Here is a 26,584-nt window from a genome sequence, read left to right as displayed (position 1 = left end):
CAATTTGCTCACGTAGCTGTTGCAGTTGTTCAGGTGAAAATGCATCTCGTTGCATGTCGTGCTTGGTTGGTGCCGGCTGCAGCATGTGTAACTGATCTTGTACCAACAAGTTGTATGTCACAATTTGCTCATGTAGCTGTTGCAGTTGTTCAGGCGAAAATGTATGTCGTGAAACAGTCTGCTGTGTGTCACTGAATAAGATGGGGTCAAAATCAAAATCTGTCTCTATCAAAGGGTAACCTGGCACACAAGACAAGGTCGGCGGCACAGTATTGACGTAACAGTTCGAGTAGAAGAGATCTTGTGGGCGATCGCGAATGTGAAACTCAGTACTCAGCAGCAGCAGAGTGAGAGCACGTTCACTGCTGTATGTAGCATTGATATGGCTGAAATCGTTTTCTGGGTGGGTGAACAAGTTGCAGGCTTGATCCATTAGTGAATGGCCGGGCGGTAAGTGTGCATTGTCTCGGCGAGTTGTTGACAAGATGCAGGTACGGTAGCCGTGGCGGGATCATATGTCACGCAGCTGTTTGTTTTGACTGGGTCGAGGTCAGTGAGCCAGCAGGCGGCGGCCGTGACGTCGCTGTTGGTAGTGGTCAAGCAGAGTCGGTGCGGCTCAGGTGCTGTGTAGAGGGAGGCGTGGCACATGCAGTGTTGCACTGAGAAACAGCTGGCATTGTCATCGGTGTAATTGGTGCATTGTTGTTGATCGGTAGGATGAACTTGATGAAATTGTTCCTGTGAATTCGACCAGGCCTGCGATTTAACCATAGTTCAGTGTTCGTGCGAACTGGGATTTGCAACATAGTCCCCGTTTGTTGCAGTCCATTGTTTGGCATGATTGTCTGATGTCAAAGCACTGCACAAAGTTAACTCATTAGACAAAAGCAAGTCAAAATTGTCCAAATTAATCGGCGAAGGAGCACTGCACTGTCCAGAAGTGAAATTATCAACGCATTGAGCGGGTTTCGATGGACGACATGTGTGCCTCGATTTCATTGTCGATGTGTGAGAAGGTGACGAAAGTTACCAAAAAGCAATATTCACACAGGAGTCGGGAATTTACACACTAATTACACTTCCTGAACACTGCATCCAGATGCGGCGCGATGCGAAGTCGATGGATGTAGAAATCCGACAAAGGGTTGCTGCATTGTTTGTCCATGGTGATGTTCCAGTACACATTTCGGGTGTCATTAGCATCGTTCATGAGCGTCGGGGTCACCAGTGTGGGGATCGAGATGTTACGTGCAGTAATATCGAACCCAACATTAAGTATTCGCTCGTTTATAATGAATTAACTTTATTTTGATCATGTCGGAACAAACACATCCACTCGAATACAGATCTCGGAACACACTGAGATCAACAGTTTTCAAAGAAGTTCATTCTCAAAGATGAGGTGGTCTACTCTTGCAGTCAATAACCGCCACAAGTCTAAAAATGTTAAGCCAATGCAATACATACAGGGAGAGCCTACTCCATTAGTAAAATGAATATACATCAAAACTAACTTTATAGCATTTTATGAATAACAATTTACTTCTTTCAAATTAACATATGGCTCAAATTATTAATGCAGATAAATATGCACTGAACAGTATCAAGAGTGAACATCATGCAAAAACAAGCATTTGTACTAAAAAGCAACCACACTAATACAATTTTAATATTAAATGCATCATGAAGGTTGAGCCAGGTCATTACCCTGCAGAAATAAACAACAATTATCTTACCTACATAAATATTGTACATGAACCCAAATAATCTTGAAATTTCAAAATAACAGAAGGAAATATAATTAAAAGAGTGGGAATCTATCTTTATGACAATATGCTACATATAAAAGACATATCCTATGTAACTGTCAAATGACATGAATGCATTAAAATTCTAGTGTAACACCAAAAATATCGACACATATCGCAATTTTGTAACACAGTTAAGAAAGAGGTGAGACAGTTGCATAGGTGAAACTGCATCACTCATCCATTATACACATTTGTAAAACAGATAATGCAACTGGAAAGCATAATGCAATGGAAACAAGAATTACAAACTGTTCCACACTTGTAAAACAATACACAACAATATTAAAATATAAACAAATGTTAACACCATTAATAAAAGTAGGGAGAAAACCATACCGTAAATGACACAAGAGTAATCCATCGCAACATATAAAATAGTCATCGTTACATTATATGCACTTATTGTTTACAGAAATTAAATAAAACCAGCACAGCCAGACTGGCAAGACGTTCCCATTTTAAGAGTGACTGAACTATTCAAGTAATCACACTGGCCTGATAACAGTAATCAACAAATGGCATATGAGTACACACATTTACATAGATTGAGATGAATGAATAAAGAATTTTAATGCATGTTCTGCAGTTACACATTGCAGGAAAATGAGTGATTAATAAGAACAAACTTAATTTTTATTTTTTCCTATTGAAATTAACTTTATTCTTAATAATCAAGTATGCAATTCCTTGCATAATACAGTTAAAGTGGGTATGACTTGCCAATCTGGTAGCGCTGATTTTGTGTGATTTCTGTCAGTAACAAGTACATATGGCTATTTTGTATGTTATTATGGATTGCTCCCATCTCAACCAGTGTATTGTTTTCTCCTTTTTTTGGTGACTGTTGTTAACATAGGTTCAACTCTTACTATTACTACATACCATTTTGCAGGTGTGGAACAGTTTGTAACTCTTGCTGCCATTGCATAGATCTTTCTCATTGTATTAACTGTTTTACAAATGCATATGATTAATGCAACTTTACTTATGCAACTAACCCTGCTATTTTTTGTCTGTGTCTCACAAGATTATGGTACGTGTTTATATTTTATACTTTACACTAAAATTTTAATGCTTTCATGTCATTTGACAGTTACGTAGGATATATCTTTTATAATGGTATGTTGTTGTAAAGGATAGGTTCTCAGTCATATAATTGTGTTTCCTCCTGTTATTTTAAAATTTCATGATTATCTGGATTAATGTGCAACATTTTTGTTGCTAAGATAGTTGTTGTTTGTTACTGTGGAGTTATAAGTACGTTACTTTGAAAGATGTAAATTGTTATTCATAGAGTGCTATAAAGTCAATTGTGACTTAGGCGGATGATGGAGCCCCTTAGGGAAATAGCGGAAAGGTCGGGGAAGAAGGCCAGTGTTCACTCTGTCTGCTTGCCGGGGGGTTTCATCCGAGATGTGGAGGAGGCCCTGCCGGCGGCGATAGAGAGCACTGGGTGCACCCAACTGCAAATTGTTGCTCATGTCGGCACCAATGACTCCTGCCGCCTGGGTTCAGAGGTCATCCTCAGTTCGTACAGGCAGTTGGCAGAATTGGTGAAGGCGGAAAGCCTCGCTCGCAGGGTGGAATCAGAGCTAACTATTTTTAGTATCGTTCCCAGAACCGATCGCAGTCCTCTGGTTTGGAGCCAAGTAGAAGGCTTAAACCAGAGGCTCAGACGATTCTGCGGAGATCTGGGTTGCAAATTTCTCGACCTCCGCTATCGGGTGGAGAAATGTAGGGTCCCCCTGAATAGGTCAGGCGTGCACTACACGCTGGAAGCAGCTACAAAGGTAGCGGAGTACGTGTGGAGTGCACATGTGGGTTTTTTAGGTTAGAGAAATCCCTCCCTAGGCCCAACAAGACGCCTCCTGAGACGCGGCAAGGTAGGAGTAGGCGAAATGCGGCAGGGAATAACAATATTAATGTGCTAATAGTAAACTGCAGGAGCATCTACAGAAAAGTCCCAGAACTGATTTCATTAATAAACGGTCACAATGCCCATATAGTACTAGGGACAGAAAGTTGGCTGAAACCAGACGTAAACAGTAATGAAATCCTAAACTCAGATTGGAATGTATACCACAGGGACAGGCTGGACAGTGAAGGGGGAAGCGTGTTTATAGCACTAAGAAGTGTAATAGTATCGAAGGAAATTGACGGAGATCCGAAATGTGAAATAATTTGGGTGAAGGTCACGGTTAAAGCAGGCTGAGACATGGTAATTGGATGTCTCTATAGGCCCCCTGGCTCAGCAGCTGTTGTGGCTGAGCACCTGAAGGATAATTTGGAAAATATTTCGAGTAGATTTTCCCACCATGTTATAGTTCTGGGTGGAGATTTTAATTTGCCGGATATAGACTGGGAAACTCAAACGTTCATAACGGGTGGCAGGGACAAAGAATCCAGTGAAATTTTTTTACGTGCTTTATCTGAAAACTATTTTGAGCAGTTAAACAGGGAACCGACTCGTGGAGATAACATATTAGACCTTCTGGTGACAAACAGACCCGAACTATTTGAAACAGTTGACGCAGAACAGGGAATCAGTGATCATAAAGCGGTTACTGCATCGATGATTTCAGCCGTAAATAGAAATATCAAAAAGGTAGGAAGATTTTTCTGTTTAGCAAAAGTGACAAAACACAGATTACAGAGTACCTGATGGCTCAACACGAAAGTTTTGTCTCAAGTACAGATAGTGTTGAGGATCAGTGGACAAAGTTCAAAACCATCGTACAATATGCGTTAGATGAGTATGTGCCAAGCAAGATCATAAGAGATGGAAAAGAGCCACCATGGTACAACAACCGAGTTAGAAAACTGCTGCGGAAGCAAAGGGAACTTCCCAGGAAACATAAACATAGCCAAAGCCTTGAAGACAAACAAAAATTACGTGAAGCAAAATGTAGTGTGAGGAGGGCTATGCGAGAGGCGTTCAATGAATTCTAAAGTAAAGTTCTATGTACTGACTTGGCAGAAAATCCTAAAAAATTTTGGTCTTATGTCAAAGCGGTATGTGGATCAAAACAAAATGTCCAGACACTCTGTGACCAAAATGGTACTGAAACAGAGGATGACAGACTAAAGGCCGAAATACTAAATGTCTTTTTCCAAAGCTGTTCCACAGAGGAAGACTGCACTGTAGTTCCTTCTCTAGATTGTCGCACATATGACATAACGGTAGATTTCAAAATAGACGACAGAGGGATAGAGAAACAATTAAAATCACTCAAAAGAGGAAAGGCTGCTGGACCTGATGGGATACCAGTTCGATTTTACACAGAGTACACGAAGGAACTTGCCCCCCTTCTTGCAGCGGTGTACCGTAGGTCTCTAGAAGAGCGTAGCATTCCAAAGGATTGGAAAAGGGCACAGGTCATCCCCGTTTTCAAGAAGGGACATCGAACAGATGTGCAGAACTATAGACCTATATCTCTAACATCGATCAGTTGTAGAATTTTGGAACACGTATTATGTTCGAGTATAATGACTTTTCTGGAGACTAGAAATCTACTCTGTAGGAATCAGCATGGGTTTCGAAAAAGACGGTCGTGTGAAACCCAGCTCGCGCTATTTGTCCACGAGACTCACAGGGCCATAAACACGGGTTCCCCGGTAGATGCCGGTTTCTTGACTTTCGCAAGGCGTTCGATACAGTTCCCCACAGTCGTTTAGTGAACAAAGTAAGAGCATATAGACTTTCAGACCGATTGTGTGATTGGATTGAAGAGTTCCTAGATAACAGAACACAGAATGTCATTCTCAATGGAGAGAAGTCTTCCGAATTAAGAGTGATTTCAGGTGTGCCACAGGGGAGTGTCGTAGGACCGTTGCTATTCACAATATACATAAATGACCTTGTGGATGACATCGGAAGTTCACTGAGGCTTTTTGCAGATGATGCTGTGGTATATCGAGAGGTTGTAACAATGGAAAATTGTACTGAAATGCAGGAGGATCTGCAGCGAATTGACGCATGGTGCAGGGAATGGCAATTGAATCTCAATGTAGACAAGTGTAATGTGCTGCGAATACATAGAAAGATAGATTCCTTATCATTTAGCTACAAAATAGCAGGTCAGCAACTGGAAGCAGTTAATTCCATAAGTTATCTGGGAGTATGCATTAGGAGTGATTTAAAATGGAATGATCATATAAAGTTGATCTTTGGTAAAGCAGATGCCAGACTGAGATTCATTGGAAGAATCCTAAGGAAATGCAATCCGAAAACAAAGGAAGTAGGTTACAGTACACTTGTTTGCCCACTGCTTGAATACTGCTCAGCAGTGTGGGATCCGTACCAGATAGGGTTGATAGAAGAGATAGAGAAGATCCAACAGAGAGCAGCGCACTTCGTTACAGGATCATTTAGTAATCGCAAAAGCATTACGGAGATGATAGATAAACTCCAGTGGAAGACTCTACAGGAGAGACGCTCAGTAGCTTGGTACGGGCTTTTGTTGAAGTTTCGAGAACATACCTTCACCGAAGAGTCAAGCAGTATATTGCTCCCTCCTACGTATATCTCGTGAAGAGACCATGAGGATAAAATCAGAGAGATTAGAGCCCACACAGAAGTATACCGATAATCCTTCTTTCCACAAACAATACGAGACTGGAATAGAAGGGAGAACCGATAGAGGTACTCAAGGTACCGTCCGCCACACACCGTCAGGTGGCTTGCAGAGTATGGATGTAGATTTAGATGTAGATGTAGGTGATATATTATAAGAGTGCATGGTTTTGATATGCATTGATAAAATTCACTTGAACTTCCAGCTGCATCAAATGGTTTAAAATCCGTAAGCTTTTGCTGGAGTACTCCCTGGTCATTGTCAAATGGTGACTGTCTTTTGATTGCTGTTACTGTCCTTATATAGCCGCACTGACTTATGTGATGTCATAGCTGTTTGCTCCAGCGCCAGTGACACCATGTAAGGAAGGGCAGTTACATAAGGGTGATAGCAGCAACCAAAAGACGTCACCACTTGACAATGGTCGAGGAGTACCCTGTCGAAAGCTCATTGACTTTAAATCGTTTGTCGTGGCTGGTAGCTCAAGACAATTTTATCAAATTGTGTTGTATGTTCATTTTACTAAAGGTGTAGGCTCTTCCTACATACACTGTGTAGGCTGTAACATTTTTAAACTACATATTATTATGCTAAGAATTTTTCTGTGGTGATTTCTTTTTCTGCTTGCTTATAAATATGAAGAGGGTTGTTATACGGAACCAAAACTGGTCATCATGATTTAACTGTCTGATGTTTTATGTATGATTTTCTTTTAACTTTAATTAATCTCTGTGATAAAAATGCCCAAATTTTCTCACCTGGACTAGGGAAGAGAATTGATTTTAGTTTTCATGTCATTCTTAAAGCAATGAAGACCCCACATTTTTTTCAAAGCCCGTCTGGTTCCCTTGACTCTTAAAGATGCCCTCAAACTAGAGTTGGACAGACTATCTCGTGCAAATATGTTAATGTCTATTTAATACAGACAATGTGCCTCATCTGATGATCCTTATATCACAGTGATGAGGAATGAATCAGTTTACGGTATACGTCTATATGTTGTGTGTAAAAAATTAATGAACACATTATTTATTAAGTGCTACTCATGCAACTATACTAAAAATCTACTTAAAAAAAGGAAAAGGGTACCAGTTAAATAGAAATTCACCCCCTGAATAGGAGTTGTCTGGGGACAGTGATTATGGGCTTAGATTTAAAATGAGCTTTGCTACCTGTCAGACATTTTATGTTATTGGGTACATAATCAAAAATTTTTGTCGCCACATACTGAACTTCTTTCTGAGCCACTGACAGCTTTAACAATAGGTAACAAAGGTCATTTTTCCTCTAGTGTTGTGGGTGTGGACATCGCATTCTTCATAAATTGCGATGGATTCTTTATGAAAAACTTCATTAGCAAATACATGTAATGTGCTGCTGCAGTCAATATGCCTTGAAGCATTACCTACATGATGACTGCAGATGAACACCACATATTGTTTTTACTCATTTCTTCTGTGCAACCAATGCTCTTTTTCTAAGTGATGAAGTACCCTGGAAAATTATTTCACAAGATATTATTGACTGGAAATGTGTAGAATATGTCGGGATCCCCCCCCCCCCCCAAGACAGCAATTCCATGAAGAGCAAACGTAGCTGAACTTAGTTGTTTGAGAAGCTCAGCAATATGCTTCTTCCAGTTCAAGTTTTTATCAATGAGTACACCCAAAAATTTAGAGCATTCTACCCTATTATTGACTCCTGTTCATGTGATACATCAATTGTTGGTATGATCCTATGTGTTGTTCAGAGCTGAATACAATGTGTTTTCTCAAAATTAAGGGAGAGTCCACTTTCAGATAACCATTTAATCATCTGAGAAACAACATTAAAAATTTATTCAGTTTTGAAACCCAATATGTTAAGGGCACAGATAATGTAGTTGCTAATGCTTTGTCTAGGCTATCTTTAGGAAGTGAATCATCTAACAACTTTGGAAAAGGAGAAAAAGAATTATAATTATGTACTTGAAAGGTGTGAAAGAGGAAAAAGAGATCTTGAAAATTTGAAAAGACATCTGTAGGTACCAAAATCATGATAAAAATTGGAAATTGGTTAAGAGCATGTTGGGTAAGAATGGAGGAGAAAAGACAGAACAGTATTATAAGGTACACAAGGGTATTTTATTTAGGAGATATAAGACTGACTCACAGGATTGTAAACTATGTTAGCCAGAACAGTTTATTGATTCTTTAGTTATTTATACACATGAGAGTTTTGGGCATTGTGAATCAACCAAATGCTCACAAAAGATTCAGGAAAACATCTATTTTTGTAACACAGGTAGGAGAATCAAGAAGATAACCTCTGCGCCGTTAAAAAACAAAAAGGTGGAAGACGAGTTACTTATACACATGAGAGTTTTGGTCATTGTGAATCAACCAAATGCTCACAAAAGATTCAGGAAAACATCTATTTTTGTAACACAGGTAGGAGAATCAAGAAGATTGCCAGCTGTGGTAGATGTCAAAGGGCAATGGTAAGTAACCAAACAAGGAGAGACCAAATGCAAAATATACTGCCTAATAGTAACCTTGATCTAGTGTCTGTGGAGGTTTATGAACCTTCACCTAAGTCTAAGAATGGATTTTGTTATGCTTTTGTGGTGGTTGATGTATTTTCGAAGTTCGTGAAGCTGTTTCCTTTTAAGAAAGCTACCAGTAAGCAAATCATCTTTAAGTTTGAAAACACATATTTTCATTGGGTAGGTATTCCTAAAACAATTTTGTCTGATAATGATCCTCAGTTTACATCACAAGCTTGGAAATATTTTGTTGATCACACAAAAATAAGACATATTCTAACCTTGGCATACCATCCTTCAAGTAAACCTACAGAAAGATATATGAGACAGATTGGAAGACTGTTTAGAACATGCTGTAGAAAGAATCATATCAGTTGGATAGATTATGTTGGTGATTTTGAGGATATTATGAACACCTTACAACATTCTTCGGTGGGTTTTTCTCCATTTGAAATCATGTTTAATTACAGACGAGCTAGCTTTATTTCTGAAAATGTTGAATTTTCACCATGTAAAATTATGCCACCACAAGAGAGGGAAGAATGTGTTGGGGAGTTGATGAAACAACGGGGGGATAGGAGAAAGCAGAGACATGATGGTAAAGATAGGTTTTCTAAGTTTGAAGCAGAATAGGAGATGTTGTGTTGGTGAAAGCCAAATAGAAGTCTAAAGTGCTGGCATCTCAGATAAAGAAATTTTTCGATATTTGTATTTGACCATTCAAAATTATTGAAAATCCATATCCTAATGCATACAGACTTGTGTATCCTAAATCTAAGAAGTTGTCTGGATTATGCAATATCACTGAACTGAAAGCATATAGAGGTGATCCATAAGTATCTAATTTTTGCTTTTTTGTTCTTTTTCCATTGTCATGAATTTACTATATAGGAACATGTGATTTCTAGAGCTCTATCTTATCCATTGAGTGAAATGAAATATATCTGTAGATTTATAAAATTACATAATTTTATTTTAATTATCTGGAATTTAGTATGTAAGTTGAATCGATTTATAAAGTTTTGTCTTACCTGTTGACTGAATTAAAATCTATGATACACAATATAGTTGCGTTCTGTAATAGATTTGTGCTTTAGAATTTGATACATATTTTCCATGGGAATAAATTAGTGCTTTTTGCAATTTTGAAGTGGACAATGTTCATAATATGTACTGCAAAGATTAGGAATAGTATGTGAGCATATCTGTGTGTATTACCTTATTGGTCCATTTTTTTAAATTGCGTTTAACTCTATTTATTAATGTTTCATATGTGAACTCTTTAATTTCAACTGACATAAATCCAATATAATGGTCTTTGAAAACTTACTACCTAAGAAGACCATATCTCACGTGAAGTGAAGAAGGTATTGAACAGCATATTTAGTACACAAAACAATGTTTCAGGATTTGATGTGAATGCTTGTCAGGAAGTTACCTGTCCTTTGCAGCATGTGATTAGAACTCTAAGGAGGAAGCTGAAAAATGTGGGCTGATCCACTTCCCACACTGCTGTATGGCTGTACCCTGCTGGCCAGTCAACTTGCAAGAGATCATAAATACTGGGTAACATACTTGTGACTAATATTTGTGAATTGTTAGACAAGACTGCTAAAGACAGTGTTATTGAGCATAAATGCATGTTTTTCAAGTAGAATACATTATGTAACTTTAAATCAGTATGTCTTTTTTTATCATTTGCAAGTGAATATTCTAAGTCTTTATATGGATAGGTTAGTTTGTATGAATAATTAGCAACCAGTGTGGAAGACAGTCACTCGTGTAGACAATATAACAAGATGTGTACATGTCTGCTTTCATACTCTGATTTTGGTTCTAAGCTACTGGATTGTGTCATCATTCAATGCTATTTATGACTATGTTTACTTGAATCTATCCTGAGTATTGCATTACTGTATCTGACTGGATCTTGAGTTCTAGAAAGACCCATACTTAGCTCTGTTTGGACACCCCTGGTCAATGCGATTGTGTTTGTGCTCGAGGAGAGCGTACAACCATTGACTGAATTTTAGATGCTTCTTACAATTACTCTTTGCATATAATTGAACTTATTGATATGATTATGAACTTTATTCATTTTTTGTGTCAAAACTTTTTTGCTGCTCTTGGTGTGGTTTGGATTCAGGGGTCGATCCCTACATCGTAAACTTAGGCACTAATATTTTTCCATCATTTTGTTCTTTCATGATTCAACATATCCTTGAATACTCTGGTTTATGTGGCTGATTGATTCCTACTCATGGTTGAGTATGTTCTTCTGGTCTGTACCTGATGTTGTGAAAATTTTGAAGATTTGATTGTATGGATTAAACTTAAAATTTGTAATTCTAGTAATTAATCATGTGTCTGTAATTATTTCTATAGTTTAGGTGTGTAATGTTGTAGTTTTGATTTTGTAGTATTTTCTTTTCGCAGTATGTTCCACAGGTCTGAAAATGTGAATGCCATATCCTGATATATGTATAGATTATGATTTGTATAGTAGATATTTTTCTTATGTTTTCTTATAAAATACTTCTGTACATCCATATGCAATCCTGGGCATCATTTCGTTCACTGTTTGGCAAACCTTATAGTCTGACACAAAATATTGTAAACACACTGTTTCCGATCAGGATATTAAAATGGGAAACCCTCCCCGACAGTAACTTTTTTTATATAGAAATAACCGATACCATTTATACTGCCGATTCTTGTTTAGGTGAACAGTCTTGTCTGTTTCACTGAATGAATTTCATTTGATTTTATATATGATGTATTATATTTCAGGCTAAAACGTATAAAAAGAAATTAATTTGTTACACTCTATGTGTACTAATGTTTAGAATTATTCTTGTTTTTGAAATATTTGGAATTAGAAATTTTGGCATACTTAAAATTCATCTTATTCATTGCACAGTCTAACACTAATTATTAAATATATTTCTGGATTCATTTATAAAGTAATGATGTGGTTTAATAAAGATTCTTCTTTTGTCAAGAATGTATGTAAACTCTGTTGCTATGTAGAACTCTTTGGAATAATGTTAGCACCACACAATCTATTACTAGTGGGCATGCCCTTGATGGAAATGCATGTATTTTTTAATTTTGTCTACAACAATGTATTTGAAGGCTTTATGCAAATGGTGATTGTGAAGTCTGTGTGATATTTAATAATGTAACAAAGAACAAAATTCAAGAAATATACAGGAAAACCTTCATCAGTTATTTAGTCAACAGGAACCCACAACTTTAAATAAAAATTTCAGCCACAAGAATGTACCTCTAGACTTAAGTCTTGGAGCCAACAACAAGAGAAAATGAAGATAAGTAAAAAATTTTTCTTTTCTATATCTTATGCCTCTCAAAGCTTTTGAAACTAATGAAGGCACTAAGATAAATTTAATAGTGATGTGTGGGAGGGTAAGATTACAAATGCAAGACATCTATAACAAGATATTAAAACAATGTGGAGCAGTTACAGTAGATGTTCTGAGTCACATCTGTAATGCATCACTAACTCAAGGTTTTTTCCCACACAGTTTAAAATATGTCATTGTTGAGCCTCTCTACAAAAAAGGGGACACCACAGATATCAATAATTACCAGCCAGTATCTTGCTTACCACATTTTCCAAAAATCATTGAGAAAGTAATGTAGTCAAGAGTGGTTGGCCATCTCAACAGTAATGGGATACTTAGTAAATCACAGTTTGGGTTTCAAAAATGCTCTGCTATTCAAACAGCAATATGTAATTTCACAGCCCAAATAATAGAATCTTTAAATAGTAAAATATTACCAATAAGAATTTTCTGTGACTTATCCAGAGCATTGGATTGTGTGAGCCATGACTTTATGTTAGAGAAATTTCTATTCCATGGTATAAATGAAACAGCATATGAGTGGTTTAAGTCATACCTACAGAACGGAAGCAAAAAATTTCTTTATATGGTTTAAGTGATTTAAGGAAGATTCCCACTTCATCTAACTGGGGCGAAAAATACATTATGGGTCCCCTACTGTTCTTAATACACTCCTGGAAATGGAAAAAAGAACACATTGACACCGGTGTGTCAGACCCACCATACTTGCTCCGGACACTGCGAGAGGGCTGTACAAGCAATGATCACACGCACGGCACAGCGGACACACCAGGAACCACGGTGTTGGCCGTCGAATGGCGCTAGCTGAGCAGCATTTGTGCACCGCCGCCGTCAGTGTCAGTCAGTTTGCCGTGGCATACGGAGCTCCATCGCAGTCTTTAACACTGGTAGCATGCCGCGACAGCGTGGACGTGAACCGTATGTGCAGTTGACGGACTTTGAGCGAGGGCGTATAGTGGGCATGCGGGAGGCCGGGTGGACGTACTGCCGAATTGCTCAACACGTGTGGCGTGAGGTCTCCACAGTACATCGATGTTGTCGCCAGTGGTCGGCGGAAGGTGCACGTGCCCGTCGACCTGGGACCGGACCGCAGCGACGCACGGATGCACGCCAAGACCGTAGGATCCTACGCAGTGCCGTAGGGGACCGCACTGCCACTTCCCAGCAAATTAGGGATACTGTTGCTCCTGGGGTATCGGCGGGGACCATTCGCAACCGTCTCCATGAAGCTGAGCTACGGTCCCGCACACCGTTAGGCCGTCTTCCGCTCACGCCCCAACATCGTGCAGCCCGTCTCCAGTGGTGTCGCGGCAGGCGTGAATGGAGGGACGAATGGAGACATGTCGTCTTCAGCGATGAGAGTCGCTTCTGCCTTGGTGCCAATGATGGTCGTATGCGTGTTTGGCGCCGTGCAGGTGAGCGCCCCAATCAGGACTGCATACGACCGAGGCACACAGGGCCAACACCCGGTATCATGGTGTGGGGAGCGATCTCCTACACTGGCCGTACACCACTAGTGATCGTCGAGGGGACACTGAATAGTGCATGGTACATCCAAACCGTCATCAAACCCATCGTTCTACCATTCCTAGACCGGCAAGGGAACTTGCTGTTCCAACAGGACAATGCACGTCCGCATGTATCCCGTGCCACCCAACGTGCTCTAGAAGGTGTAAGTCAACTACCCTGGCCAGCAAGATCTCCAGATCTGTCCCCCATTGAGCATGTTTGGGACTGGATGAAGCGTCGTCTCACGCGGTCTGCACGTCCGGCACGAACGCTGGTCCAACTGAGGCGCCAGGTGGAAATGGCATGGCCAGCCGTTCCACAGGACTACATCCAGCATCTCTACGATCGTCTCCATGGGAGAATAGCAGCCTGCATTGCTGCGAAAGGTGGATATACACTGTACTAGTGCCGACATTGTGCATGTTCTGTTGCCTGTGTCTATGTGCCTGTGGTTCTGTCAGTGTGATCATGTGATGTATCTGACCCCAGGAATGTGTCAATAAAGTTTCCCCTTCCTGGGACAATGAATTCACGGTGTTCTTATTTCAATTTCCAGGAGTGTATATTTGGTTGACCTCTCTTCTTATCGGAAACAAGAAGATAAACTCCTACAATGTAAACTTTCACGGCCGGTATTGACTTCACTTAAAACTTCCGGGCTGATAGGCCGTGGTCGAACTATAAAACTGTCTCCTAACGTTTCGTCTCTGACTGCGGGAGACATCATCGGAGGTAAAGCGGCGAACTGCGAAGAGGACTCGAGGAGGCGTTGATTATATAGGCAGTACAGAGGGCGCCACTGTCGATCACGTGGCGTCGGCTATGAGATTGTCTCTGGTAATGCCAACATTCACGATTGAAAGTAATCGATCGTCACGCTTGCGGTGCAACGCTGACATCCAAATTTTATCCAGTTTAACACCTTCGTCTTTCCTGTTAAAATTATTACGATGTTTATCAATCTCGATAGCCTCTCTATACAAGCGTGCATAATAATGCGAGGTTTTTGATATGACGCTCGTCTCGCTGAATTTTATTTCATGATCACCTTCCTGGTAAACATGTTCCGCTACGGCCGATTTATCCGTGTGACCTAGGCGGCAATTCCTCTTATGTTCGACAAGACGGGTGTTCACACTTCTCTTTGTGGTACCGATGTAAACCTGTCCACAACTACAAGGAATTTTATATACCCCCGTCTTCATTTGGCTCCGACGATAAGAAGCTGCTTTGTAAAACAGAAGCGTACCCACCTAGACTTTATGGCTTACCCAAAGTTCATAAACCTGGGATTCCGTTGAGGCCAATTGTCAGTGCTATAGGCGGACCAACACACGAGTTAGCTAGACACCTTGCCTCAATGCTGCAGCCTTATGTTGGTAGGACGGACAGTCATATTAAAAATTCAGCTCACTTCATTGACAAGTTAAAGGAAACGAGCGTGGGCCCGGATGATATCCTCGTCAGTTTTGACGTTGTGTCGTTATTTACCATGATTCCGGTAAACGAAGCCATCTTATGCATAGCGGATATTTTTCCCACCGATATAGTGGCATTATTCCGACACTGCCTCACCACAACCTACTTTCAATACAATAGTGACTTTTATGAACAGATTGACGGGGTGGCTATGGGCAGTCCTCTCAGTCCTGCTGTGGCTAACTTATTTATGGAGACTTTTGAACAACGGGCGTTGCAGACGGCCAGTAAGAGACCAGCCAGATGGTATCGCTATGTCGATGACACGTTCGTAGTATGGACACACGGAGCAGAGGATTTGGATGCCTTCCTGACACATTTAAACAGCATTAATCCGAAAATCCAGTTCACGATGGAGACAGAAAGGAATGGGCAATTGAACTTCCTGGATGTGTCTGTGATTAAACGACCGGACGGAACGTTGGGCCATAAGGTGTATAGAAAGCCCACACATACTGATCGTTATCTACACAAAGATTCAAACCACCACCCTAGACAAAAAAGAGGTGTAATGAAAACTTTGGTAGACAGGGCGCACAAACTTTGTGAACCTGTTTATTTAAAAGGTGAGATTGAACATCTACGGTCAGCTTTCGTGAAGAATGGCTTTTCTAACAAGGATATAGATCGAGCACTTCGCTCTAGGCAGAGAATCAGGAGTAACGACGAACAACAGTCGTCCAGGGGCAAAGTTTTTCTTCCGTTCATTAGCAAGGTCACAGATCGCATTGGGAAAGTTTTAGGCAAGTATGGGGTGGAAACTATTTTCAGACCTACTAGGAAAATAAAAGAATTCTTAAGGTCGGCAAAAGATGCACGGCACCCTTTGGCTACACCGGGGGTATATAAAATTCCTTGTAGTTGTGGACAGGTTTACATCGGTACCACAAAGAGAAGTGTGAACACCCGTCTTGTCGAACATAAGAGGAATTGCCGCCTAGGTCACACGGATAAATCGGCCGTAGCGGAACATGTTTACCAGGAAGGTGATCATGAAATAAAATTCAGCGAGACGAGCGTCATATCAAAAACCTCGCATTATTATGCACGCTTGTATAGAGAGGCTATCGAGATTGATAAACATCGTAATAATTTTAACAGGAAAGACGAAGGTGTTAAACTGGAAAAAATTTGGATGTCAGCGTTGCACCGCAAGCGTGACGATCGATTACTTTCAATCGTGAATGTTGGCATTACCAGAGACAATCTCATAGCCGACGCCACGTGATCGACAGTGGCGCCCTCTGTACTGCCTATATAATCAATGCCTCCTCGAGTCCTCTTCGCAGTTCGCCGCTTTACCTCCGATGATGTCTCCCACAGTCGGAGACGAAACGTTAGGAGACAGTTTTATAGTTCGACCACGGCCTATCAGCCCGGAAGTTTTAAGTGAAGAAGAAGATAAACTGATGTTTGCTAATGGTACAAGCATCACTATTAGTCCAGTAAAAGAAACTCCAATAGAAAAGGACACAAATAATGTCTATGGAAAAGTTATTGATTGGTTTTCTGCAAAAGTAGTTGCCCCGAACTTTTCAAAAAAATACAGTACATTCAATTTTCTACTGATAGGACTACAGTTCCTTCAATAAATATAAAACATCAACAGAAGTCAGTAGCCTGGGTAGAGCATACTAGGTTTTTGGGTGTATGTATAGATGAGAATCGTAAATGGAAATTTCATATTTTGAATCTCCTAAAGTGACTAGGTTCAGCATCTTTTGCAATCAGAATAATTGGTAATTTTGAGGATGTAGAAATTAGCAAGCTAACATATTTTGCATACTTTCACTCTCTGATGTCATATGGAACAATATTTTGCGGTAACTCAACTCTTAAGCAAAAAGTATTCACTGCTCAAAATAAAGTGGTCAGAATAACGTGTGGGGCTCATAGTCGCACATCTTGTAGGCATCTGTTTAAAAGGTTAGGAATTCTTACAACAGCGCACAGTTCATTTACTCAGTAAAGAAATTTGTTCTCAACAACATGGACCAGTTTAAAAACAAGAGTGACATTCATGATTATAATACCAGATGAAAGAAAGGCTTACATTATCCTCTACTTAACCTACCTTTGGCACAGAAAGGGGGTAAAATTTTCTGATGTAAAACTTTTCGATAAATTACCATAAGAAATAAAATATCTGACAGACAGTAGTAATAGTTTCAAAAACAAACTGAAATCATGTGTCCTTGACAACTCCTTCTATACCATAGATGAATTCTTCAATAGGAATAAATAAATCTGTAGGTAAAATATATGAATTTTGTGCCATTTAAGGGAATAAGGTAGGTAATAAAAATTTTAAGCTATAAAAAAGAAAAAAACCTTGATTCATGTGTGCATTTCTTATGCCCTTGACATGTTCCACATCGTAATGGTTACCATGAGATTGATTAATGGAACATGTAACTAACTAACAACTTCACAAATTATTCTTACTTTAGACTTCTGTAAATTAAATCCTTTTTTGACTTAGCTGCATTGTAACCAAGGACAGTACTGTAAGCCAACACAATTAAAAAGATTGTTAATTAAAAAATAGTCAGAGTTCAGGTTTTTGGTTAACTTATTTCCATACTGATACTATAAGAGATCTACACTTCTGATTAATTAAGATTTTTAAATGACATATGTACCTAATATTCCCTGCTGTTTGGGAAAGTTCCCTATTCCGAAGAATAATGCATATGCAGATAAGTGCAGGTACAGTTATAACCAAATTGTTATCACACAACTACTTTCACGCAATAACAATTGAAAGAAATATCTACAAAAACAATGTAAAAATAGGAAATAGTTAGTGAAATTTGGAATAAATAAGCTAAATCTGCCAAAATTTTAGACTGCTAATTATTTAAGAACAGTTTCTGGCTTACTGTGTGAGTAAAAATTGCTGTATGGTTATTAGATTTTTAGAGCTTGTAATTATTAACTAATCACTGTACTGTAATCTGGTGAGAACAGAACCAAATGCACTGACTTGAGCTCAGATGTAAAAACTCAGTTAATACCAAGAATTTTAGTCAATCAGAGAATCAGCAGAATATTTTTACTAAACACGTGCACATAAAAGTCAATTTTTTGCAAAACAGTTCACATAATGAATAGCTTTGTATCTCTGATTGTAATGTTAACTGTTACTTATCTTTCATAAATATTCATTTTCTATTATAATAAGTTATTTTTGGAATGTTGATAATATTTTGTTTATTGAAGGATATACTGCACAATTACGTAATTTGCAAATGAGAAGTACAGTTCGAAATATATACAAAAAACATTAAACGTATTATTCTTAAGTAATATTTTGTCATCCCTCATTTAACTGATGCTTTTACTTTTTCACTGTTGGTCATTATTCCTTAATTAGTAGTTCTATCAAGCAACAAAGTTCACTGATGTTAAATGACAGTTTTATATAGTTCCCAGTATCTTAGCTACCAAAATTAAATAAGCTCATTACTTTCAATATTTTACTTTTCTTTCTCTAATGGTATTCTTGGAGTCAATAATGGCGTTAGGATAGGACCCTGTTCGATAAACATTGAGGTAAAGTTCATTTACACTGTAGCAGTTGCTGCACTAAACATTTTGTTATTCAATTAAGAAAAAATTGTATGTCGGCAATCCTTGCACAATCTAAAGATGAATCTGGTGCAATATAATACATTCATCAACAATGTATGGCAACAGGCTCTTCTTGACACTGTATCAGTTGCTGCACTAAACATTTTGTTATTCAATTAAGAAAAAATAGTATGTCAGCTATCCTTGCACAATCTAAAGATGAAACTGGTGCAATATAATACATTCGTCAACAATGTATGGCAACATGCTCTTCTTTATTATTTCTCCATATAACAAGTTTGGATCCACAGTAGTCTTCTTGAATATTACTTCCCATGGATGACAATGTACTGTGATCATTTACAACCATATAGTTCACATGGACATATATCAAAATTCTTGCAGTTTATTCCTTACATTCTGGTCACTGTGTCTGCACTTGAGCACTTGTCACTAGCAACTCTCTCCACTGACTACTTCGACCCAACTCCATGCTTATGCACCCAGTGACAATACTCCTTACATTAAATGTGTAAACTTCCCTGACTAGGCTAGTTTTTTACCAAATCATAATTTTAATACTCTTCTTCAATTATTAATTGGAAATAATTCTTTGACATTTAATTATATGAGAACATTAATAAAATAATAAAAAGTATGTATAACAGAAATTACATCACAGTTGCATTATGGTTACAGAATTAATCCTGCAAAAAGTTATTAGACATTGTGTTGTGTTTCAATACCACCGCAGTTTATGATCCATCTGGATGCCTAAAAATTTTACCCTCAGGGCCTCATCGAGTATGCCCACTGATATCTACCTCCGGTACCTATAAGTCATTTATATTTGTTTGGAACTTTTATCTATGAATCAGCTGTAAATCAGTTCCATTATTCTCCTAGCAGTGTCTTAGTACGGGTGTGTTGGGGCTCTTTATGAATTTACATGTCACAGCAAACATTGCAGTTTTCATTTTAAGAAACCTCCAAAGTCCCAGATAAATCATTTATATAGGTCAAGAACAGGAGTAAGCCAAGCATTGAACCGTATGGAATATCTAATTTAATGTTTCCCCATATATGATTTGCACTTCTTCCTCTTACATTTGCTAATGTGACCCTCTGTTTTCTGCTGCTAAGATAAGTTTCCATCCATTCAATGGGAATGATTCACACAACTGAAGACCTTGTAAAAATAACAGTAGATGTCAATAGGGTAATTTTTCTTGAAGTTCTAAAAGAACCATGTCTGTAATCATTAAAAAAATCTTTACTGAAGCGAACTTCAGCTTCCGTTAAAATATTATTCCCATAAATGTGATACAAAATTTTACTGTATGTTACCTCCTCAAAACTTTTTGAGAATAATGTGTAGAGAAAGGTGAGTCTACAATTACAGGTCATTTGCTTATCACAACTTTTGTAAAAGGGTGTTACAACTGCACACTTCGTTATTTCAGGAAATACACTTTGATCCATCAACTGATTACAAAGGTATTAAAAGGGGGCACTACCTAGTAGCACAAGATTTAGGTACTTTGATTGAAATACCATCATAACCAGCAATCATTTCTCGTGTTTACTTACCTAATGATTTTTATGATGATTTGTCAAAAATGATATCTAGTGGCAGAATGAGGAAAGCCTGTCTAAGTAGGTCAAATAGATTGCTTTTCAATTTTACTGTGGGGAATGGGGATGGTCATCAGTAACTGTGGATGGCCTCAACAATAACTTTTAGTGATGAAATCAGTACTGAAATCTCCACATACAGTCTGTTCCTAGTTATTTATATTAAATGTTATTAAGATCCTTAATGAGGTTTATAAAATTTCCTGTTGGATGCATGTATACTGTCAGAACTGCTATCTTGTGTGTTTACCAGTCCTTTAATGATGTGCAGCAATCAAAGAACTATCAATGGAGTACTCACTGAAGTCAATGACCTTACACTTTGTCCTACTTTTTATGTACAGTGCCACTCTCCCTATCATGTTGTTATGGCTGTCATGTGGTGCTAGCTTTTATCCATTTAGGAGCATTTGCTCAATATCTGTGGCTTCCAAGAGATGTTTGCCATGCATAGCGTATCTGCAGAAATAACTTTAGGTTTTTCCGTGGCCTCTACTGACAAAAGAAGCCCATCTTTCTTATTTAACTAGCTTTTTATATTTTGATGGAAATTTCCAAAGGCATTAACTGTTACCTTTCTTATTATCCAAGCTGACATTTTTGTTTCTCCACTGACAATTGTAATTATATCTATAGTTATTAGGGATCTCTGTCTTTTGGAAGTATTTACCCTAAAAAAGGTCATTCACATTTGTGTCATTAGCATTCCCAGAAATGTGTCTGATGTCAACCCTCAATTGCACAGTGGTCTAAGCTGTTCCCATCACCATATGACGTCTTTACCAAGATATTTTATCAGGAAGCTTATATTGCTATTGACATCATTGAGTCCTCCACTTGGCTTAAAAATATTAGTTCCCATTTATTACCTAGCAATAGAATTCTGTATTTGTTCAAGCATTCCCTAACAGAAGAATCTTCTTGGCTTTTTATCACTGTGATTAATATTAGAATTACATTTGAACCTACTCCCTGTACTGCTAGAGTGTGTATGAATTCCTTGGGTTATCTGCACATTTTTCTTCAGAGTCTCCAGGGCAGTGAATCTGTTTGAGATTTTTCGACTAAATCTAGCAAATAACTTGTTCTTGGGCTCTTTCCTCCAGAGTGACACACACCTACATCTCTTCTGGCATATCATCAATGAAGGCTCTAAGCATGTGCTTGTCTTTTTGCCCAAAACAGTAATGGGCTATATCCTTCATGCATCTCTTCAGTCACACATACTATTCTGGAACAGAATAATCAATGTTTGATAAAAGGTTTACCTGTAATCTTGACTATGTGAGAGATGCATAAAGTCATCATTTCAAAATGACAGTTTTACAACTGTGGTAGCTGTTAATCTGTGAACCAACTTTTCCTTGTACAATTTCCTTCTGTAAAAAAGGAACAATCTGTCTGAAGCTGGAAATGTCTATCCCTCATTTGCTTCTTCAGTAAACTTAAACATTATTCATTCTAATTATGTAAGACTCAAGACTATGTAATACACAAAGGACTTCAGTCATCTTGCCAGCTCCATGTATTCTGTTTTTAGATGTACTGATTTTCACAGAAGCCATTTACAATGTGCAGTGAGTAGTACTGGCTCAGTCCAATTGTCATTGATTAATTTTTCAGCATACCTCCCAACAACCACCTGTTTTTCTTAGATGTGTTCCTCTAATGAGCAATGCTGATACATTACTTAAATGATATATTTAAGTTATTTACTTAAACCACTTCTAAGCTCTTGTTTTACACCTTATACACGGCCTCTCTACTGCAAATGAAACACAAAAGAACCAGTTTCTTACACAGTTGTATTTGTACTTGCTTCTATTTTTCATACAAAGGTGGTACAGTTAATGAAACATGAAACACCAGTTTCTTGTGAGTAAGGGTATAATATGAGTTACTGCACAAAGTAAGCACATTTTGAAAGTAATTCACTTCAAATACTTTCATTCTGTAGTGTCATGTGGGGTAATGTCTGGCATAAGTCAGCACAGACAGAATGTGACTGATAATAATAACATGTTTTAAAGCAACAACAGAACCCCTACACTGAACAAAAGAGAGAGAAATAATCTTTATGTCGCAAGCACATCGTTAACCATTGCTCAAAGAAGCATAGTTAAATAATGGAAAATCTTACTCCAGTCTGGTCACAAACATCATATATCCAATCAAAAGCAGGGCTACCTGTGAAACCCATCATGTGATCTACAAGCTAAGCTGCAGTCTCTGTGGCATCGAAAAACAACAAGCTGTCTGTCTACACGAATAGCCATTGACAAACTGTGGCTAGCAAAACAGCTGGACCACCCCATTGCTGAGCACACTGCCCAACACAAAGTTCTTCAATGCAATGGCTGGTTCACAGCCTGTGCCATGTGGATCCTTCCCACCAACACCAGCTTTTCTGATCTGCACAGGTGGGATGTCTCCCTATAATACATCCTACATTCCTGTAACCCTCCTGGCCACAACCTTCGTTACCCACCTATTCTCTTCCGTGCTCCCATTCCCGCACTGCACAGCCCTGTATACCCACCAATGCACCCTCTGTCTTTTACTTCTCTCCTTCCCCCCACCCCTCCCTGCACTTCACTCTCAGTCAAACCTCCTGACTGCACCAACTGCTCTATGCTGTCTCCTCCCCATCCCTATATGCTCCCAGAAGCGGCACTTTAGTGTCCCCCACCCCAACCCTTCTATCCCTCCCCCTCCATGCCCCAGCCTTCTCCTTACCACCATCACCCAGGTTGCCTCACTCATCATGCACTGCTGCTTGCAGTTTGGCTCCAGCTTCCAGAGACTGTGATTGTGTGCATGTGAGTTGCATTTGCATAAGTATGTGTGCATATGTTGTCTGTTTAGACAAAGGCCTTGTTGGCTGAGAGCTCACTTTCTGATTGTCTTTTTGATATGCCTATCTGTGACCCAGTATCTCTACCACATGGTGAGTAATAATATTATTATGCTCGAAGAGGTATAGGAGAGTCTAGGTAGAAGTGTTTATAGCACTCTGCAACATACATTTTCAACAGGCATCCAGAAGAGTTGAAGCCCTTCCTCCTGGAAAACTCCAGTCTGGATGAATACTTTACACACGGTTAATGAATAATATGATTGACAACAACCTGCCCAAATATCTGACCACATTAATGTACCTACTTCTGAAACATAGGGAGGAATGCTGACAGATCGAATCCTCCTCATGGATTAATACTGGGAGCCTGTGTGCTCCCTAGATGTGGCTTTAGGTGGTTTTTCACATACATTTAGATAAATACTCAACAGGTTCCCATGTCCTACTTTAGATATATGATGTAGAAACAGTCTGAAAAATGATATGACATTTTATGCTAGATATAAACAAAAGGGGGCGGGGGACGGGGTGGAAGGAGAGTGGCAGTAGCTTTAAAATGCCTTTGCAAGTGGAGAACCAATTGTAATAATAGCCCATATATGGTATAGTTAGTTCTCTGTGAAACTGGAACAGTACCATGCCCGTCCAAACCTGGCTTTGGCCAGATAAAGGGCACCAGAAAGGAAGGAAGGGTAGTTGACAAAAATGTTCACACACGAGTGCTTAAGGTCTTTAATCAACAGTGGTACCTGTTAGTCCTTAAACTGCACAGGAATGAACAAAAGCTGTTCATGGAAACTTATCTGTTTATTTGACCCGATGTATTTTAATTTGATTTTTTCCTCAAATCATTATGAGGGAATTTCAAGATACTAAAAGCTAAAGTTCACATTGTACCCCTATATCTGCCAATCAGACCTGACTGCCTGCCATGTCATCTTCTACCAATGGCATCATTAGGTGTAGTATGCAGGGCCATGTGGGAAGCACACCACTATCCTAGTTATTGTTGGGATTCTTGACCTTGAAATCCTTACTGACCAGTCAACTAGCTTCTCAGCTGGCCTCAAGAGACCAAGTGCATCCCATACCAGTCCTTGTAGTAAAAATCCTTCTTAACACTGGGAATTGAACCCCTCACTCCCACATGGCAGTTAGTCGTTCTATTCACTCTGCTATGGAGGTGGACTAATTCCATGCTAAGTGGTCATGGCTAACAATTTCTGCTTTTCTTGATCATCTTTAAGTTTTCTTACGTGAAATATATTCGTACATTGTGTGTTTATTGTTGTTGTTGTTTTCAGTTTCATTCCTTAAAATTATACTTCCAGATTCCAGTAATCTCTTTTGTTTTCTTTCAGTAACTTCTGTGAATGTTATGATGTGTTCAAGGTGTTGCACCACCTTTAACTTAAATTTACAGTTTCCACTCTCGCAAACAAATGTGTATTAAGGTTCCGTTATGTTTCCGTGGGTTACTATGTCAACAGTTCCATTAAAATAGCTCATGGCAACATCAGGAAGACCATAATAACATTTTTTTTTCCAGACAGATCTATTGTAGTTGCAGCTCCTACTGGCTCTGGAAAAACAGTTATATTTGAGCTAGGTATAATATGGTTATTAATGAAGATAAAAGAACAGACACTTGATGCAAATTTCAAGATAGTGTACAGTAAGTATGTTTCATACAATTCTCACCTTTAATTACTATAGAAAAGTGTAACAATGTAAGCATTGCAGTTTATTTCCTAATACTCGCTCTTCATAAGATCATTTACTATAATTTTAAACTCATATTCTAGTGGCTCCTATTAAGGCATTATGTAGAGAAAGGGTTCAAGACTGGACCTCAAAGTTTTCCTACCTGGGCCTGAAGTGTCAAGAGGTCACTGGTGACTCAGATGCCACTGATTTATACCATTTATTAGATTATCATATATTATTTACAACACCAGAGAAATGGGATTCACTGACAAGAAAATGGAGAGATAATCACATGCTTGTAGAAGTTGTTAAACTATTTTTGATCGATGAGGTAGGTATTTGATTTTCATTTCAATTTAGCAAACTGTAGAGTGACAGAAAACATGTTTATAAATCAGATTTGTGGCTTTAAGTCCCCAATTCAACAACCAATGTCTTAAAATGGTTCTCGTACATTACTACTTCTTATATCTAATTAGTTCTTTATTTGGTATGGTGCTAAGATGGAGTATACCTTTCAGAAACAGTGCTGCATTAGTCTGCTCTGTTGTACGTTATTTGTTTGTATACCGACGTGTAGGGACACATTATGGAAGATGCAGTGATTATCGTTCATGAATTTCTGTTTTGCAATAATAAAATATTTTAACATGTATATAAGTGGAAGTGGTGAGATTTTATTTTCTCTAAATGGATGTCTGCGTGATGTTATTTAACTTACTCTTCCAATTAGTATGATTATCTTGTTCTATAATCTAAATTATTTCTAATTTACTTCACAATTTTCCCAAAATATTACACCACATTTCAATAAAGACTGACCACACGCAAAATATGAGTGCTCATATTATTATATGAGATACAGTTCATTAGTATTAAGATTATGAAACTTGCTGTGCTCATTGTTCTATATATTTAGTCTATATGTGTATCCCAGTTCACATTTAGTTGCATCCAAATATAGATAAAATTTGTGCCCTCAGTTGTGCCAATACTTTCTCAAACTTCATATGGACAGATTTATAATTAAGTTGTTTGTGTGAAAGTATTCTACTATTTACTTAGTGAGAACATAAATATTTCTTTGCCTTTTGCTGCTGCTAAAACATTAGCATCAGATGCAGGCTGATACATCATTTCACTATTACTGTTATGCATGTTTAACTCATTTACCTACAATAAAAACATTACTTGGCTCAATATGGAAACTTCAAAGACCTCACATTTAACAACGAATAAAGCTAACTGATGGATATTGACTGTTCTAGTTTCTGCTTGCTTAAACTTTATGAGATGTTTTCTTTCATAAAGGGGCAATGTAATACTAATATGTTAATTTTTTATCTCTCTAAGTTTACTGGGAATAATGGTATCAAAGACTTTTGTATATTTCTGAATATGAACAACATATAAACTTTACTCTGCTAGTTAGTTGGTTACATGTTTTGTGAACCACCTGCATGAGGAATTGTAATAATGTGGAACAAGTCATTTTATATTCATATCACAAATCATTTTGTTAATGTGGC

General features: G+C 38.4%; 1 protein-coding gene across 1 annotated transcript in view; it reads left to right on the top strand.

Moving 5' to 3' along the window:
- LOC126210477 (probable ATP-dependent DNA helicase HFM1) overlaps positions 1 to 26,584 on the top strand; it is a 62,965-nt gene that overhangs the window by 14,527 nt on the left and 21,854 nt on the right. Inside the window, exons 3-4 of the mRNA XM_049939749.1 lie at positions 24,898 to 25,023; positions 25,154 to 25,386. Coding sequence (XP_049795706.1) covers positions 24,898 to 25,023; positions 25,154 to 25,386 — 359 coding nt within the window. The remainder of the gene's footprint in view (positions 1 to 24,897; positions 25,024 to 25,153; positions 25,387 to 26,584) is intronic.

Source organism: Schistocerca nitens, chromosome 1 (assembly GCF_023898315.1).
Source record: "Schistocerca nitens isolate TAMUIC-IGC-003100 chromosome 1, iqSchNite1.1, whole genome shotgun sequence".
Taxonomy (NCBI): domain Eukaryota; kingdom Metazoa; phylum Arthropoda; class Insecta; order Orthoptera; family Acrididae; genus Schistocerca; species Schistocerca nitens.
The sequence above is the reverse complement of the archived record's forward strand: the minus strand, read 5'-3'. Positions and strand labels throughout refer to the sequence as shown.